Here is an 18,485-nt window from a genome sequence, read left to right as displayed (position 1 = left end):
GCAAGGACAGTCACTGCCGTGGTGTATTTTCACCAGGTAACTTTCCCCTTCAGCATGCAGGTGTCTAGGTGAGTCCAAATGGGAAAATGATTCCTGAAAATGTAATTACCAAGATGAAAGATGCTTCTTAAAATAGGTCCTTGATGTTGCTATGAGTGCATATGTTTAATAGAGTATTTCAGGCACCCCAAATCCTGGAGAGTTCCCCAGCCACGAACTGATGTGAGCTCTAATATGCTCTGGGTAACCCTGGTTGTGGTATTGGCTGCAGTGAGATGCACAGACACCATTCTGCTGTGGAAATTCAACAACAAATGCTTTTGAAAAAGTAATTCAAGCAACACTGAATTCTTAGCAAGCAGAAGTGTACGGGTGACATACAGACACCTGCTTGGGTGAGGGGAATTGGTCAGAAAGGAACAATGTCAAACTAAGGAATGTGGTGACACAGACCTGGTGTGTGGGGCCAGGGGCTGCTCCTGCCTCTAAGGTGTGCTACAGTCAATTCCTGCCACTGCCCTTACCACAGAGGCAGCTTGGGGGATGGACCCGCACCCCAACCACAGGGAAACAAAATTTTGAGTTTTGCATCAGAAGGTGAGTGCAATTCTAAACTGTGTTTAGACACAGTACACAGCTTCACCTGTGCTTATGGGGGAAGGAGGAGCTCTGCATCCTCTGTACTAGTCATTGAACAGGAATTTGCTCTGTGTTTGTTCCAAGGTTGGGGTTGGGAGATCCAGTTCAGATACAGAACCACCGAGCTGTGGGAGAATATAAACACTATATATAGGAAGGTAGTTAGACCTGATGTAGTGCCAAGCAGAGGAGCAGGTGCAGTTCTGACACTGCTGGTACGGGGGAAGGAGGGGAGAACAAAGGCACTTTTGGATCATGCCCAGCAGCACCTGACTGGTGTCTGGGCCCAGGAAGGCCAAGCCTTGTTGGAGATTCCCCTCCCCTGATCTGGGCCTGGCTGTCCCTCCCATCCCATAAGCTCCAGGGCTCCTCATCACATTCCACTGCACTTGTGCTTTTGGAGCAGAAATACCAAATACAGGTGGAATCCTTTGGGGTAATGGAGACCTTAAATCTGCCTCTTCCCGGGGTAAGTGGAGCACATCCCACCCTGTGTCCACTGACACAGCCCAACCAGCCCCGACCCCTTTGCCAGGTCCTGTGCAAAGGCTCCTGCAGCTTCTTCCAGGGATGGTGCTTTGGGCATTCAGGGGCGGGGGGAACTCCTCACAGAACTGGATAAATGTGGAGTTGAGAGATGAGAAATCATCTCCTACTTTAAGATTCCCCCAAAGACTGCCTGGCCTTTGGCTGAAGTTGTATTACACTACTGCTGTCCTGCAAAACCTAAAACTGCCACGCACCGAAGGGCCTCAGATTCCGGGGTAGAGGGGAAAAATTACCAACAGTCTGGTTTTGTTTGGTTGGAATAAATTTATTTCATCTGTCTGTAAACAAGGTGTTTTTAATAGTTATGGCATTTTTTGAAATGCATATTAAATCAGATGAGTTAGACTGTATCCCAGATGTAACAAAGTGCAGGGAAAGAAATGGACAAATCAGCGACAAGAATTTGTTTAAATCTGTACATTATCCACAAGGCCCAACAATAGAAGCAAATACTAGAATGTCCCTAAGGTAGTGCCAGTCAAAAGAAACCCTTGGAGTCAGTTAAAATCCATCTCACAATAGCAACAGTTCATTTTTTTTTTAACAATAGTATGGCACAGAATACATATTAAAAAATTCATCACAAGACAGCCAAGTCAGTTATTCCAACCACTACCATCTCCCATTTATTCTTTAGTATACAGAGTTCTGCAGTTCTTGCAGTGGACATACAGGTCAGAACCGTGTCTGAACTGAGAGTTTGGTTACAGACATTTCAGATGACTCGTGCACAAGGCAGCTCACTCCATCATTTCTGCAGCAAGGGTGTGTGACAGGCCAAATGAAGATTTGAAATTTGAAATGACATTTGACAGTTTAGCTTGCAAACTACCAACCTTCATGCAGTGGCTTCAGAGCAGCCAAACTCTGCACCACTGAGGGATCTGGCAGAAAGACTGAGCCAGTCATAACTCCCAGGGTAGCTGAAGGTGGCAGTTTTCCACAATGACATTGCAATTTCATATTAAAAAACAAAACCCCCTCCCCCCCACAACCCTCAAGCTGCAAATTAAAATTGGTCCTATGAGAAACTGAAACCAGACACACTCCAGCTGGTTACACCGGGCTAACTAATGGCCAAAGTGGCAGCCTTGCACAATTCAACTACAGAACAGGAGCTGGCAAAAAAAAAAGTGCCTGAGCTATTGCAATGATGGAATGTCTGGGGAGTCCCTGGGATGGTGGTTTAAGGTCATGGGAGGAAGTGCATCTGTACTCTCATAGTTTTGTGATTGCACTTGTTAAGCAGTACAAGCTTCAGACATCACCAAGGAAAAATAGGAGACAAGCCTACAGTGAAGTGCAACGACAAAACTAATGTGACATTAACAGCTTTTGAGTGGCAAATTGGTTAAACAAACCAGGCACTATAAAAATGGGTGTAAGCAAACACGTGGGTTTAAAAAACAGAAACAGAGCAGAACACAAGTGAAGATATGCATGCACTTTTTTCCTCCCAACCATGCTCTGTGAAAGGAAGACTAGTGAGCTGTGACTCGCTCAAAGTGCTGCAGAGGCATTGATCAAATTGGATTGTACAATCGGCACCTTGTTTAGTATCTCAGTGGTTTAGTTGTCAATATCACACTAACTGCTAAGATGAAGCAGAGCCTGCACTTGGCGTGTTCCCCTCCCCAGTTTCAAGGTATCACATGCATATCCTCGTGGTGGTGCTGCCAGACGGGCCCAGGTACCTACAGCGGTTACAGAGATGAGCAAGGGGGAACTGCAGTTATGACAGGAGGAAAGGGGTAAATAAAAACACCAACTACCATCTACAGTCTGGTAGCACTGAGCACAAGCAGGTGGTGGTGCAGACAGCTGCTAGGTGGATGGGGAGAGGCTGCTCAGACATCAGACCTCCTCAGGTATAAAGCCAGTTCAAATGCTTTCTTGTTGAGTGTCCCTCCATGGACACCTTCCTTTCCCATGACTATAACCAATGCTGGAGTACACAAGGAAACAAAACAGAAATGAACAGAATTAAAGGGAAAAAAAAATTAACACCTTTCCCCACCAACAAAGGGATACAAAGGAGACACAGGTTCATACCCCATCACCCTGCATTGCTAGTAAAGTTTCCAGAATGTAAGGTTTAAAGCTCACCGCCAGGAAAGTTTAATAGCAATCTTCCCCTAATACTTAACAGTCTGCCTAACAACTAGAACCCAGAGTCTCTCAAGTATTTTGCCATTGAGTATGCCTTCTTATTCAATCCGCCTCCATGGACCCCTTCTTTGCCCATTACAAAGACCAAGACTGAAAGAGAACAGAAAAACAGTTTTAAAAAGAGTGTGTTAGACAAGGAAATAATGCAAGTTTTAGGTAGTGCAAAATCACCCTCAAATTCAAGATTTAGTATTTGTTTACTAAGCCAGTTTAACAGTTCTGTAAAAACACAGATGTAGGCAGAGCTGGGAGAAGGCACAAACTATCCTCAGGGATTTTACATAACTGTGGAAGTTGTAAGAGTTCACTGCTAAGCAAAATGCCACCAGTTACCTCAAGAAAGCATCACAGAGCCTCTCACCATCAGTCATCTCCCAGCAAGGAACCCCTGGCTGCAGCTGCAGCGCTCGGGCTGGGGCGGAGGCTCAGTGTGGGCACCGGAGTGGCTGGAGAGCAGCAGAGGACACTGCCCTGCTCGGGGCTGCAGAGATCACTGCTGCTGGAGGGAACCAGAGTCACTGTGCAGGTGCTGGGAAAAACCTGCAGGGTGAGTTGGGCCGCGACTTTCCATGCAGTAACACAACTATAAATCGTGCTCTTTGCGCAAGACAAAGGCAGGGGTGAGTGCCATGCTGAGTCTCTCTGCACTCCCCAGCACCAGCAAGGTGTCCAGATTGTCTGGTGGAAGGTACACCCAGAGGCTCCTCACCCAGTGCCACTGGGAGCTGCCAGCAGATGTCCCCAGCAGGGGAAGGGACACAATGAGGGCTGGGCTGCCACAGGCAGGGACTCTTTGCCAAGCTGGGAATGCTGCAGCCAGCCTACCTACAGGTGATAGCACACTGGCCTCAAGCTGTGCCAGGAGAGGTTTAGGTTGGATAATGGGGAACCTTTCCTTACCAGAAAGGTTGTCCAGCCCTGGCACAGCTGCCCAGGGCAGTCGTGGAGTCACCATCCCCAGAGGGATTGAACAACCATGTGGGTATGGCACTCAGGAACATGGATTAGTGGTGGCCTTGACAATGCTTGGGGAATGGTCAGACTGGATGATCTCAGAGGGCTTTTACAACCTTAATGACTCTACAATTCTATTTCCACAGCAATTTGCTGATAAAAGCTTAAGACAGTTCTCATTGGCATTTCACAAGTCAGGACTCTGTTTCACTCCAGGGCTGCCAACCCTCTTCTGCATCCCTGCCCTGGGCTTTACCCTACAGACACTTCAGCTCTGCTTTTGGATTTATACCTGTAAGCAAAAGTCTATCACTCACAAACCTGTTCCACAGCCATCCTGAAAACACGAGCCCAGGTGTCCCTAACATAAGGCACGCCACTCACTGCCAGTATTTCATATCCCAGCCAAGTGCCTGCCACACAATAGTTTTACTGGAAGTTAAATGAGGAGCATGAGGAGCAGGCGTGGCGAGCATGAAGCACATTTCTTGGTGGTACCAAACTGCACAGGCTTTTTTGCCTGAAGACAGACTTCAGCAAGCTCATTAGGAAGTGCAAGAAGAGTTAGTGTCGAACTTGTTAAAAGTTAAGTAGGAGCAGCTCATATAAGGGATTCACATCTTTGCAAAGCAAACTTTCCATTGAGCGTTTACAACAAGAAAGCTGCAGTCACTGCCCATCGTTAAGGGAGCCCTCCTGAGCTGCAGGTACCGAGTGATGGACTACCAGGTAAGCCTACTCGGAGCTGCAGCCTGCTCTGTCCTGCTTGTCAGGGATCTGTTTAGCCATTGTGCAGCCGGTGCTGGGCTGGGACACAGGTGGGAATGGGGGCAAGTGTGATTCCCAGGCAGAACTCTGCCAGAACTCTGCCAGCCACCCCCTGGCACCACTTCCCAAAATTAACCAGCACATACAGCGGTCTGGCTTTCTTAATAGCTGGCATCTTTGCTAAGGGTTACATTCTTAATTTAGCAATCTGAAGGCAGAGAAAATGGTGCTTACCTCGTCCAGCTCTGCCTACAGCAACATTGTATGTCGGCTCACCACCTTGACTCTTTGTCCTGATGTCCATTGTGCAGTCACCATCCACATAGAGGCTATCTCTGATTACAGAGCACTTCTTTGCACCAAGGGTCAGACCGTTGGTGAAGAAACCCTCTCGGTCTTTTCCCACAACCATATCTATTTCTCCTGGCTGTCAAAGGAAAGAGCCCAGAGTTAGCACGGCAGCGTTTTATTGTTTCATTTCTACTTCGAAACGCTGCCGTCTCGTGTGGGGAGGCCGCGGCCGTGATTCCGCCCCGCTCCCCGCACAGCGCTCCGAGCGCAGGGCTTTGTTAGCGGAGCAGCGCGGGGAGCGGGGCCCGGCGGGAGCGCGGGGCGTGTGCGGGGCCGGCGTGGGCCCCTCCGCACCGGGCCGGGGCTGTGCCGGGCCCGGCCGCACACGCGGCCCCTCCGCGGCGCTGGGGCGGGACCGGGCCGGGGCCGTGCCGGGCCGTGATGGGGCCGTGCCGTGCCGGGGCTGTGCCGGGGCCGTGCCGGGGGTTGCGGGCCCTGCCGCGCCGCGGCGGCCGCAAAGTGCAGCGTCACGGCGGGCCCGGCCCCCCGCCCGCGGCCCAGCGCCCGCTCCGCTCCGCTCCGCCCCGGCCGAGCCCGGCTCGCCGCGCCCGGGGCGGGGCCGGGGCCGGGGCCGGGGCAGCCGCGCCGCAGGGCCCGGGGCTCGGGCGGCGGGGCCGGGCGGGCCGGGGGCGCGGGCGGGCAGGGCGGGGGAGCATCAATGGCAGAGCGCCATCTTGGCGGAGAAAACATGGAGCCGGCGGCGCGGCGGCGCTCGAGCCGCCTTCCCCTGCCTTCCCCCGCCGCCTTCCCGAGCCTTTCCCCGCCGCTCGGCCCGCACCGGCGCCCGCCCCCGCCCCGGGACCCGCACCCGCCCCGGCCCCGGCCCCGCTGCCCGCGCCCCCGCCCCGGCCCGGCCGCCGCCCCCGCCCGCGGCATCGGCCGCGCGCCGCTCCCGGCTCGCACGGGAGGGCGGCGGGGCCGGGCCCGCTCCCCGCCCGAGGGTGCCCCGCGGCCCGCTCCGCTCCCGCTCACCGTGATGCTCTGGAAGATGCCTCCGGCCGTGGCTGCCCACACGTACTTGGCGTCGCAGTAGCCCACAATGGCGGCCTCCTGGCAGCAGCCATCGCACATCAGGTTGTCCACGTAGCTCTGCCAGCCGGCCATGGTCGCGGGGCGGCGGGCGCGGGGAGCGGGCGCGGGCGGGCCGGGGGCGCGGGGCGGGCGGCGGTCCCGGCGGTGCGGGCGGCGGAGCGGACCGAGCGCTGCGGCGGCGGCGGCGCGGCCCAGCCCAGCCCAGCCCAGCCCAGCCCAGGCTGCGCTGCCGCCGGGGGCGGGGGGAGGCGGAGCGCGGCCGGCGCCGCCCCCGGGCCGGGGGGAGCGGGTCGGGGCGGGCCGGGGGCCGGAGCGCGCTGCCCAGCGCCGCTGCCCGGTGCCGCTGCCCCGTGTCCCGTGCCCCATGTCCCGTGCCGGGGACGCCGCGGGTCGGGGCTGTCGCTGCCGGGATGCTGCGGGCCCGGCGGGACGGCGCGGCGGGGCCGTGCGGGAGCGGCCGGGAACGGTGAGTACCGGCGGAAGCGGCGCCGCTCGGCCCTCCCGGAGCGGCCCCGTGGCCGGGGAGCGGCTGCTCGGCCCTCCCGGAACGGCCGCGGGGTTCGGCCGGGTGTCGCGGTGAGCGCTGCCCGCTCCCGGAGCTCCCCGAGGCTCCGCTCCCCGGCCCGCCCGCGGCCCCGCTCCTGTCCCACGGGCCCCGGCCCGCCCGCATCTCTGTGCGGTCTGTGCAGTCTCGGACCCGCCTGGGCGCCCCTCGGAGAGGGGGACTCCTGCCCGCCTGTGCCCAGCCCTCTCCCGCAGGCCCGACGGGTCCTTGTCTCACACACCAGCATCTGTTACGTTGTATTTCTGCAGGGTTTATAACTGACCATTTCGGGGTTTGTTCTCCCAGGCTCCATCACGTCTCTATTGCAGGAATTTGGTTTCCACAGTCCGATAGCTGGGCTGGTGCCGGTGGTTTCCTGCACTGGTGCTGGGCCCTGGGCAGGATTGCTGCTCCCAGACGGTCCTGGGGCGCTGCAACTTCAATGGCGTGTTTTGGGGTAATGGCTCTGTCTTCCTGGTTCTTCAAACTAGTAGGGGGATCACTTGCTTTTGAGCAGGGTGGCTGTGCCTTGCAGGGTGGCTGTTGTGATTCTCGGGGCACTGGGGCAGGGGCGATGTGGCTGCCTATCAATAGCTTTGTAGCTGTAATTCGAGAAGTTACATCTCATACCTGAATATGTCAAGGCATAGTACACCTTAAATGAATCTGCCTTTTTCTGAGGTTATGGCCCCAGATAGTTGTAATGGACACCTGTACAGCATACTTAAGGGTGTTCTTAGCCCTTTAAAAACCTAGTTCTGTTGTCATGAGGTTGAGTGTTGTTTAGTAGTGATTGCTTGGATTACTTGGAGAGAGCTCATTTGCATATTTTATCATAATTCCTTAAGGTTTTTTTGTACTTTATTTTCACAGTGCCTTTCCTCCTCTGAATTTGGACAGCATCATCCATGTATCCCAGAAACATCCTCATGTCACTATATCTACTAATGAGTTACAGGCATCAAAGTTCCTTTTGGCTTTTTAAATGGTTAAAGCTTTTTGTGAAGTTTGGGTTGCCTTTGTCATCCTCCTTCCACAGATGTCTTCCATGGGAAGGAAAAAAGGTTCTCTTCTGTCTGAAGGTGTCATTGAGGGTCACTTCTCTTTTTAACGCTGGCCTATAGGAGGTCACAGTTAAATACTGTTGCTGCCCCACAATGGAATTTATCCATCTGAAATGAACGTGAGGCTGATGAGCCTAATAGAGTTCAACCAAAATGTGTTTAGTTTTTTGTTGTTGTCTTTCCAGTCTACAATAAGGATTCCAAATTGTGTCACTTTGGTCAGTGGATTTAATGAATCTAGAGGCAGACATCTCACCCTGGAGCAGGCCTTGGGGAGCTGCTTGTTGGCCGTGTTTGTTATTATTATCCTGTGATTAATGAGAAGGGGCTTTGCAGGCTGCTTGGTACGAGCATGCAGGTATCCCATGCAACAACCTGGGGGCTTCCAGGATTTATCCAGAGGCTACGCCCCTTGCCTGGAGGGATCTCCCCTTCCGGCATGTGCCCACCCCTCAAGGTGTTTGTCCGGCCCTTCTGGCCCAGGAGGAGCAGCTGTGCCTTCCCCAGCCCCGGAGCCCTCGCAGCCCATGTCCAGTCCTGCCTCAGGGGAGACACAGACCCCGTGGTCACTGCCAGCCAGAGCTGAGGGCAAAGCAGCTGCTTCCCTGCGATCCAGGGACTCCAGAGCCTGGCCAGGGTCGACAGAGCAAATGTTTCATCTGGGTGTCAGAGTGCAGAGCAGGTCAGGTAATACCAGTGTGCCCGTGGGGAGCAGCACTTTTCGTAAGAGCTGCACAGAGCAGGTGATTATGGAAATCTGGGATCTTCTGAACATAAATGGAAGGATAAGAGTAGAGGATATGCCACCTGCTTTGGTAGCTCAGCTTCTAGTCATGTTTTTGTGAAATAACTAGTAAAATATTTAGAAAGTGAAGTCTAAATTGGGTTAATGTTATTTAATGTTATGAAGCTACCAGGTAGCTTGTCTAATTTGCAGGTTCAGCAGTCATCACTGTTACTTCTGAAAATAATGATCCTTTAATTCTATTTTCATTCTTAGGTGTCTCATTTGGTTGTGCTCTATGTTATACAATTATTATAATACTATTTGTATAGACACTGCTGCAGCACCACCTTTGAGTCTGTTGGATTTAAGAAAATCCTGTATGTCAATGACTGTAAAACTGGGGAGTTAGGGTTTTTTTGTTATGAGGCTTAATTGTAATCTGAGGCATTTATTCAGTGAAGGATTTATATATTTATATAAATATAATTGTTAAAATTGATAGATGTAGTGGGTTATGTTAACATCAGTTCCTGGGCTGATGGACGTGTACAGTGGGCTGATTGTAAGCTATAGCTATGCAAAAAATAGTTGTGAAATAGTGATTTCTTGCATTTTAATCTCTTCCTACAATTTGCCTGGTACTTGTTCTTTCTGGAATTTAATGTCACACTTGGGGGGTTGTGCAGCTTGTCATAATTACTGGTCATTTTCCTTCAGTTCAGAACTTTGCCTAAAACTGATGTTGGATCACATCTAAGAAAAATAATCATTTGAAAGAATTTTAAAATTCCATCTCTGCTTAGCCAGAGTCTGCTCACTATTTATAGCTTTGTGAGAAACTTCACTACTTTTGTCTTTGTTGCAGAAAAGTTGAAACTGGCCAAGAGTTTGAAGGAAGGCTTTATTTTGTTAATAATGTAACTTGGGCTTTCCATCAGGCCTTGTAACTCCCAGCACTGCTGCTGTGCTCAGGATGGTGAGACAGCCAAGGGCAGGGTTGCTTACAATAGACTCGTTTAGGTTGGGAAAGACCTCTGAGATCACTGAGTCCAATCACTATGATGTTCCAGGTTCTGTTTTTCACCATTTGGAGATGACTGTAACCAGCATTTCTGTACAGCCAGGAGGGCGAGCAGGGCACAGCGGGGCTTCTCTGTGGAGTTGAACTTGGCAGGGCTGGGGCTGGGGCTGTGTGGGCGCTGCTCTGGTGACTTGACCTCCTGCCCACACCGGGTTCCTGTGGCTGTCTGTCTCTCCACCACAAGTGCTTTCGGAAGTGCAGAGGGGAACACTGATTTACAAGTGCTACGAGTCAGCAGGTGACAGGCAGGAGCGCTCTGTGTCAGCCTTGCAAGGGGATGGGCTGTGTGAGCTCCTCCCACGGCTACCTGAGCGACTTGTCTGAAAACCCAGGAAGCCACCAAAGGCTGGGATGAGTGTTAGCTAGAAAGAAGTTGTAAAAATGGCATATTAATGAGTGGAAAACTTGAAGCTGGGTTTAAAAAAATGCAGTAATACAAAATGCAGCAATCATTAAGACCTCAGTGCAGAGTTCTGTTGCACAGCTGCATCTGTGCATGAAGAAGGTCCTGTCCCATTCCAGCAGAGCTGTGGCTGCACTGCAGAGAGCTCTATAGAGCAGTGCTTAAACCATCCAGAAAGTTCTGAAAAAAAGATACTCTTCTGGTGTGTCTTGCATCGTTCAGAACATTGGTGTGACTTCATGTGAGGACAAAAGTTTTGTCTTGATAGAGGAGTTTGGCCTGGCCTGGGCTGATACAGATAGCTTAGCAAAATCTTTGTCTTCCTAAGGATCAGGTATGAAACCAGTTCTAAGGAGTTTCCCTTCCTTATCCCTTATTTGACCATCAGGTTCAAACAGAACAAACCTAAATGTAACTCTGAAAATTGGGTGCAAGTGTGGGGATGTGGTTATGTCAGATAAGGGTATGAAGTTGTTTCCATTTTTGTGGTTTTCAGAAGTACTTAAAGTATGAGGAATGACTCCTCTGTGTGACTGTGATTTAGAGACTGGCCAAAGCACTAAAAAAGATGTCTGAAGTCACGGAACTTTGCTCAGCTTTAGGAATTTTAAGGTAAATTTTCGCTGGTGGCCAACGAGAAATAAACCTTAATCCTAGAAGTTAAAGTACATTATACGTAAATTCTTCCTTGGACAGGTAATCTCTGGTTAGTAATGGTGTCTTTGAGGAAAGTCCCTGTGGGAGTGAGAAGTGCAGAATTAGACCCATATGACCCAGCTTTCTACACTTTCACAGTTACCAAACAGTTGGGCTCTTGGGTGTGCTTAGATCCTGCAACATTTTGTTTTGCTTTAAATCAAGCAGACAGAGCCCAAGTAGGCAGCTGGTAACTTTTCAGTCATGAGACGAGGGTATGTCCCGTGACATTCACTAAGTTTGTAGATGGCCCGACACAGTGTAGGGAAGGTGGAGCATCCTCAATCCAAAGCCTTGAAGGGTTTGTGGTGACTCATCACATGCCTTTGGGAACTGGCTGTTGCAGTGGGTTAAAGGTTGTGTGGAAGTTAATCCGAAAAGCCGAAACTGAGGCTAAGAAATGGAGTGAGAGGGTTGGAGAAGCAAAATTGAAGAGGAAGAGAAAGCAGAAAGGTGGAAAATGGAGCACAGCAAGTACAGGACCTTGACACAGTAATTTTTCTATGGATGTTTGTGCAGTGTGGTTTAACAGGTAACAATCTTCTTGTGATGTGAAATCTGAACCTGTGATCTCTGTGCACTTCACTGACCATGGTGAGAAATTACGGAAGATGAAAGAGAACATTTAACTTTGCTCAGGCTTCTCCTGCTGGGGTTTTTCCTCTGTCACAGTTGACTGGTGGATGCAGTTTTACCTTTCCAACAGCTGACCTGCATTTTTGCACTATGTGAGCATGTATTACATAAACTTCTGCTCCCATGGTGTTGCTGTGGGGTCAGAGGGACCCCCCGGCCCATCCTGGGCACTCACAAACAGCAGAGTCTGTCCCGCTCTGTGCACCCACTGTGGCCCCCAGGGCTCAGCCAGGAGCTCCGGGGCTTTGGTCAGGGTGTTCTTGCCTCCAGTCAGCGCCTTCAGTGACACCACCTGGAAATGTGCTCGTCTGGGGGCTGTTTCCTCCTCTGGTCTCAGATAATTTTGCTGTTAATGCTTGTTACTTGTTAAAAATCCAAAGGATTTTTGGATCACAGATATATAATTTTATCTGTGATACACAGTTTCTACCCCAAAACATTCACTGTCTGCAAAAGCATTTAATAATAATTCTGAAATCTAAAAAAACATATTTTCCCCAGAAACAGTACACTTATAGCCTTATAATGCTCTATAAAATTACAAATAAATACTATTGTTTGAACGAAGCAGAAATGGCTAAAGTTTTTTTAATTTTTATTTTTTTTTATTTGACACCAAATTTTTCTTTAGCCAGAAATGTGCAGTGCAAGCACCTGGAGTGCCCACAGCTGCTCACACCTGCTCTTTGCTCCCATGAGTTTCCAGCAGTGGTGTTCCCAGGGTGGGCTCAGGCTGTGTGAAGACGAGCATGGGACAGATGCATCTACTGCAGCTTGTCTACTCTGCCCAATTGGCAAAGTGCTTGTTAAAGTCTTGTAACTCAGGTGTGTTACGTTTAACAAGGAAAGTGAAAGGATTCCTCCCATTTCAGTTTTTCTGAAGCTGAAATGTAAAATGCACAATGAGGACCACTTTTCTTAAATGAAAATACATGACTTCAGTATGCAAAAAAGATTCCAACATGTTCCAGCCTTGACAGAACAATCAGAACAAGTGTCCTCTGCTACACAAACTCCTCGCTTTGGGTTAGAGCAGCACGTGTACAGGAGTTGGGCCATGCAGCGTGGTTTGGTTACAGAGCTAGAAACAGGTACAGTTTTAGCAGTTGCTATTGCAAGAAAATGCAGAAAAGGAGAGGAAGGGAACATTAGCACCAGTCAGACTTTTTTGTGTGTTGGTAACAGACCCTCATTTTCTGTGCCACCCTTAGGAGGTGTCTGTGGAGGAGACAGTGGCGACCTGCTGGCAGGTGCTTAAGTGGTGTATTTATCAGCAGGGACATTTCCGAGCCGTTGATGGCCTGGCTTTGGAAGGGGTTAGCTGGTGAACTGGGGTGCAGCAGGAGTGCCCTGGGTGCGCAGAGAGGAGCAGGACAGGGGTGTTGGTGGGGCCCGGGGAGCGAGGCACGTGGGGACCCCTCTCAGCACTGCTGCTCTCCTGGGGCTGTGCCTGCCCAGGCTCTGCTCGGCCCAAGGGACAGCAGCTTTAACATGAAGCCCTTAGACACTCTGAGAGCATTTCCACAGTGTTCTCGACTGCGTGGGACAGCTCTGGGATTCCAGGCTGGCTGCTGCTCCTCCATAGTTTTGTGAAAGTGTGTGCTATTTTTGGAGTCCAACTCTCGCAGTAACTTCCAGGCCCCTGGCACTAGATGGAGCTTCAATCTACTTGCACTTGGAAGTGTGTTAAGTTTAACTACAAGTTAAAACTAGGGAAGAATAAATGAAGATATGCATGCCTGCTGCCACATTTACAGCGCCTCTTTCCCTGTTTGTTAGCAGATTCATGTAAATTTAATGCAAGCGAAAATTAAAATATTGCAGGAGAATCTCCTTGATCTAATACATGCTTTATAATCACTAGCACCCTTTAATGTACTCTCAGCTCATGGCGAAATTGCTGTAGGTTAGATAAGCTGGAAACGTGCTGCATATTAAAGCTAACACTTAGGCTGTGCTGAGGAAAGGTAATGCCATTTCTGAACAAAGTACCTGGTTGTATTTCAGGATGCAGTGTGAGTGAGCACCACTTCTGTTTGCTGTGCTCTTGCAAGAGTTCCTTTGCATTTTTCCTTTGTGCTACCAAAGCCAACAATTCAGAATCACCTGTTGTCAGTCAATTTTCCCTCCATGTTGTTACCCTTGAAAATACTGAACAAATAGAAAAAAATTGAAATAAGCAGCGTTGAAAATGTAGTGTTGGATACTTCTCATTTAGCAAACACCGTATCTTGCAGGCCACATGCACATATCACAAATTTAGGACCATCTCTGTCTTCCACAGAAGTAACTGGAAGTAGATTTATTTTTGTTCTTGGATGCCTGTGTTCTTATCAGCAAGAGACTGATCAGTCATATCCCTTGTCCAGGCACTAGGTAAGAAAAGAAACAGAAGTTGAGAACTGAAATGGTGACACTTGTAACAGATTTTGTCATTAAAACACTGAACACTGTTTTGTTGCTTCACTACAAAGTTTGACCTTGAATCTGAGTCTTCTTCTGGCCTGTCCTTGCAGAGGCTTTGTGCTGACAGTGGCAGGTGGGTGCCCAGGAGGCCTCAGCATGACAGGCAGCATTTGGGGGGTGCTGGTAGACATGACCTACAGAGAAATTGTCATTGTGTTCTTTTCTTACCTGCTTTTTGACAGATAAAGAAAACTTTGCTTGTTTCTTTAAATAACCTTAGGAATGCCTGTGGTGCTCACTCTGGGACATTAGAGGAAGGGCTTTGAAATCTCATACCCAAACTTTACAGGCTTATTCTGTCATCTGCCATTGCACTGGGTCTGTCACCCTGCAGCCTTCCAGGGAAGCAGGGCTTCAATTTCTGTCATTAAAAAAAAAACCTTACTAATTTAAAACAGAAACATGTTCAACTATTTTGGTTAATCTTGATTTCTCTTCAGTGAGCAAATGAGGGTGCGAGCCAAAATCTTTTGTCTCTATCATAGGTAAATGTTAATAGGTGAGCAGGCTGTAATTTTGTCCCATTGCTCCTCTCTGGCAGAGACAAAACCGCTCCTTGAACTAGAGAGGCAGGACACAGGCACCAGGCTGCCCTGCAGTGGCAGGACTGATGTGCTTCCCAGCGTGTTCAGATCTTTTTCTGGGTCTCTGGAGACTGTAGTTTCAGAAACACTTGGGAGTTCAGCAGACAGTAAGCAGGAATGCTGGAGCTCTGAGTTCTGAAGAGGCTGGTCCCTTCTGAAGGCTGTTGTGAGGAAAAGGGCATTTGCCAGAGCAGGAATTGGACTCAAAAGCTGCCCTGGTCCTCCAGCCCCTTATGACTCTTCTCTCTATGTTTCCCCAGGCCACAGACCACTTGTGCTTGAGCTGGTTCCAGAATGGCTGCTGGCATGAGACAACCTGCCAGGAGCATGGAAAGCCTGTGCTGTTGGTGACTCCCAACCCAACCTTCTGCAGGCAGCCAGCTCCCAGCTGGGCAAGGTCACTGCGTCGGGGCTTCCTCTCCTTAGCAGAAGAATGTGGCTGCTTTTCCCGGTTTCCTGGCCAAACAAGGTGTGTTTGGCTTCTGTACTGACTGTCAGGGTTGTAGCAATCTTCTTGTTGTGCTTCAGGCACTTGCTTGGGGGGTCCTTTTGGGTTTTCTTGGCTGGGTGGTTTGGGATGGGAGCTGGTGAGCTCTGTCTCCACTGGCCTCCTGAGGGTCCCAGTGCCTCTGGCCGGCTTTGCCTGCTCCCACATGGGCATTGCCAGATTCAGTGCAGAGGCACAGGAGAACAGCAGCAATTTTATACTTTAAAAGGCCCTTTGTAAAGATAATGGGCCAAAAACTGATTTGCTCAGGCTTTTTTTCTTCTGTTGATATCAAAAAAAACCGGTTTAAATAGTTACATTTTCCCTACATTTCCTTTCCTTGCCATTTTTCACAGACCACACTGCAGTGCTACCTGCCTGCTATTGCAATATATTCCAAATACAGCAGAGCATCTGATGCTGAGCAGCTGTATAGAAGAGCTCCGTGTTGCTGTGATTACCTTGATTGTAAAATATGGGCTGCTTTACGTGTTACAAGTAAAAAATTAGCAATTCATAGAGTAGCATTATTTCACTTTGCCACCAAGGTGTTCCCTCTCCTGAAGGAGCAGCAGGCTGTGTGGGCACACGTGTGTCAGGATGCAGCGTTCAGCCCCAGCACCTGGCACTGCACAGGCCCTTGTCACAGAGAAGATCTTTTATTCTTCAGTGCATTAGTGAGGAATTCCTGTCTGCTTTCAGATCTGATAGTGGTGACTCTAACACTTGCTCCAGCAGCTGATCTAGTTAAGTGAGCAGTTGTTTATTTTGTTTTGTGGAGGCTAATGCAGTGCTACTGATAAATCCTTACTGCTCTGTCACTTTAATACCAAAAAAAAGAGTGTTTGCTTTTCTTAAAAAAACCCCAAACAAACCAACCACAAACCTTGCTTTTTGGGGTAAGCCCCTCTCAAACACGCTGAGCTTTGTTCAGTTCTTTCTACCGAATAATTTCAACATAAGGCCCTTGTAAAATTTGCTCTAGAATGGATTCCGTCCAAACCTTTTATTTGTTGTTAGTAAAGAACAAGTTATAGACAGATCTTTCTTTCTTGTTTAATATGTATAAGCTCCTGTAACAAGCTCCAACCTAAGAGCATTCACGCAGTACTTGAGGCACCCTTCAGTGGGAGCCCTGCTTGTATGGGAAGTGAAACTGGTTCCGGGAGAGCGCCAGCGGTTCTGTGTGTTCTGCTGCCACCATTCAGCTGGCCGAGCCCAGCCTGTGCCCCTGGGAGGGCTCACCCTCGCTGGGGCTGACTCTCGTGGTGCTGCAGCACTGGGGAAGAATAACTGGCAGCATGAGAGGAGAGTTTGGGCAGCTGCCACGGCAAGGGGAGCCAGGATGACGTCTGTGCTTTCCCACTTGGTCAGTTCTTCCCACCCCAGAGTGATGCTTGGCCAGGGTGCAGAGCTGGTGCTGGCTGTTGGGGGTCACCAATGTGCTCAAAGATGTGTTGCAAGCTGGTGGGGATGCAGACCTGTGTTTCCACCTGACGGGCAGCCTCCCTGTTTCCAGCAAAGCCTGGCTGTGCCCGAGGGCTGCACACAGCCTTCCTATCTGCTTCTTCCAGCCAGGGGAACAGCAGTCACACTGTGTCTTTTGTGATGGCCCTCGGCGTCAGATCCCAGTGCCCTTCCTTAGGGCACCCTGAGAGGGGTGTGCTGGGGAACCCAAACCTGGTCAGCAGGCAGAGGACTGAGCACAGGGGTGTTGTGGGCTATGGAGGCTTCTGCCCTTCTGATGGTCTTGCTCATGTTCCCCTTCTGCAGACCAGGAATTTTCATTCCACAAGAATACTATGAAAGCTCCTTAGCCCCCTTGTCCACTGGCACCTGGGTGTGGGGAGAGGGGCAGCATGTTTCGTCTTGCCTACAGCCCATGGATGCAGCCTGCCACTGCTGCCCAGGCTGGCCCTGCTGGGTGCCAGCATCCCAGGGCTGTGGTGATCCAGACACCCACTGGCATGGGTCATGTGCTCCAGGCATGTGAAGTGGGAACTGCTTTTCTTCACATGCTGCACCAGTGTACAAAGCGGAGGCTCAGTGTTCATCCCCCTGGGAAGTTACCGTAGGAGCTGCCTGTTGGGACCATGGCACTGCAATTAGAAATGGGCAATTAGTGAGGGAGCACAGCGGCTCTGCTTTGGCATCCTGGGAGCACACGTTCCCTTGGGAAGTGAGCAGAGGTGGGTCTGGGCATGGGCTATGGTTGGAGTGGAGGCAGGAGCCAGCACTCTCTGGGCACTGCTGGTGGCTGTTCCTGGGCCCAGCAGAGCACAGGTCAGCGACCAGGACAGGGGTCTGAGGAGGTGGTGGGGCAGCACTGTGGGAGCAGAGCAGGACCCTGTGTGTGCTGTGTCCTGCTGCCACTGTCCTTCCCTCCTCTTGGAGAGGCTCCATTGTGCTCCTGCCCAGTAAATACACAGCGTGGAGCCACAGCAGTGGCAGCAGCAGCAGAGAGGTGCCACAGCAGTGCCCTTGGAGTGCAGCAGCTCTGCTCAGAAAGGGAACCATGCAATGGCAGGGACAGCCAGCAGCCCATGAACAGCACACTGAGTGACCCAAATTAGCTCTCTGGAGCTGACTCAGCACTTCCAGGGGACAGAGATTGGAGCTTTCAGGCCCTAAGGACTTTGCTCTTTTGTTATTAATTTTAAATTGATCAAAATGAATTTTTAAAATACTAGGAGATACTTGCTTAGAGAAATGGTTATTAGAAAAAAGAAAATAGCTGGTCTGTGGGATTTTACTCTATGCTTAGCAACCTCTGGCTCCTGCAGCTGTAAACACCCATTGCAGCTTGGAGGAGTCTTATGTCAGCTGTTCTGTCATGGCAGATTAGCAAGGACAGGATTAATCTGGCTTTATTATTAAAAAGTGAAAATTATAAACATCCTTGCTTATACCCAGCACACCCCCCAGTGTCCTCATCCATGGCAGGGTGTATTACAGGCTTCTGCTTCAGCTACACAACTTTGTCCAGAAGTTGAGATTTCCTAGGGAAGTGCATCCTTGCAGGAGCATCCTGTTCTTTCCAGCATTGCCCAGTGCCTGACAAAGCTCCTCATATGGTCCCAGCACTCCCTGGGGTGGCTCGTGGGCTGTCTGTACTAGAACAGGCTGCCAGTCCCTGCTTGGCTTCCCAGGGCGGTTGCCATAGCCAGGGTGGGCAGGACAGATGAGTGGAGGATCTTTTGTCTCACTGTCACAGGGCGGTTCCAGACGAGCTTCTGCCCTGGCCATTCCCACCTGCTGTGTCTGCCCCGGCTCTGCCAGGGGGAACTCCCCGACAGTGTGGAGCAGGAGGATTTTTGTCCCCAGTGATTTCCATC

The 18,485-nt window shown here is 50.5% G+C and overlaps 2 protein-coding genes across 3 annotated transcripts in view; one reads left to right on the top strand and one right to left on the bottom strand.

Moving 5' to 3' along the window:
* Nucleotides 1–1,432: 1,432 nt before the first annotated feature.
* PFN2 (profilin 2) lies at nt 1,433–6,692 on the bottom strand. Of its 2 annotated transcripts, none has more exons than XM_071566481.1 (3): nt 6,403–6,692; nt 5,314–5,506; nt 1,433–3,133 (listed from the first exon to the last, which is right to left on the bottom strand). In XM_071566481.1, the coding sequence occupies exons 1-3, from the start codon at nt 6,532–6,534 to the stop codon at nt 3,036–3,038; spliced, it is 423 nt and encodes a 140-aa protein (XP_071422582.1). In that variant the 5' UTR covers nt 6,535–6,692; the 3' UTR covers nt 1,433–3,035. The 2 variants fall into 2 exon arrangements, with proteins under 2 accessions (XP_071422582.1, XP_071422581.1); XM_071566480.1 differs by having other exon boundaries at nt 3,040–3,447; nt 6,403–6,689.
* Nucleotides 6,533–18,485, top strand: part of LOC139676758 (collagen alpha-1(I) chain-like) — a 43,525-nt gene continuing 31,572 nt past the window's right edge. The window contains exons 1-2 of the mRNA XM_071566018.1: nt 6,533–6,928; nt 14,924–15,132. Coding sequence (XP_071422119.1) covers nt 6,533–6,928; nt 14,924–15,132 — 605 coding nt within the window. The remainder of the gene's footprint in view (nt 6,929–14,923; nt 15,133–18,485) is intronic.

Source organism: Pithys albifrons, chromosome 11, assembly GCF_047495875.1.
Source record: "Pithys albifrons albifrons isolate INPA30051 chromosome 11, PitAlb_v1, whole genome shotgun sequence".
Lineage (NCBI taxonomy): Eukaryota > Metazoa > Chordata > Aves > Passeriformes > Thamnophilidae > Pithys > Pithys albifrons.
This window is presented reverse-complemented; position numbering and strand designations above follow the sequence as displayed.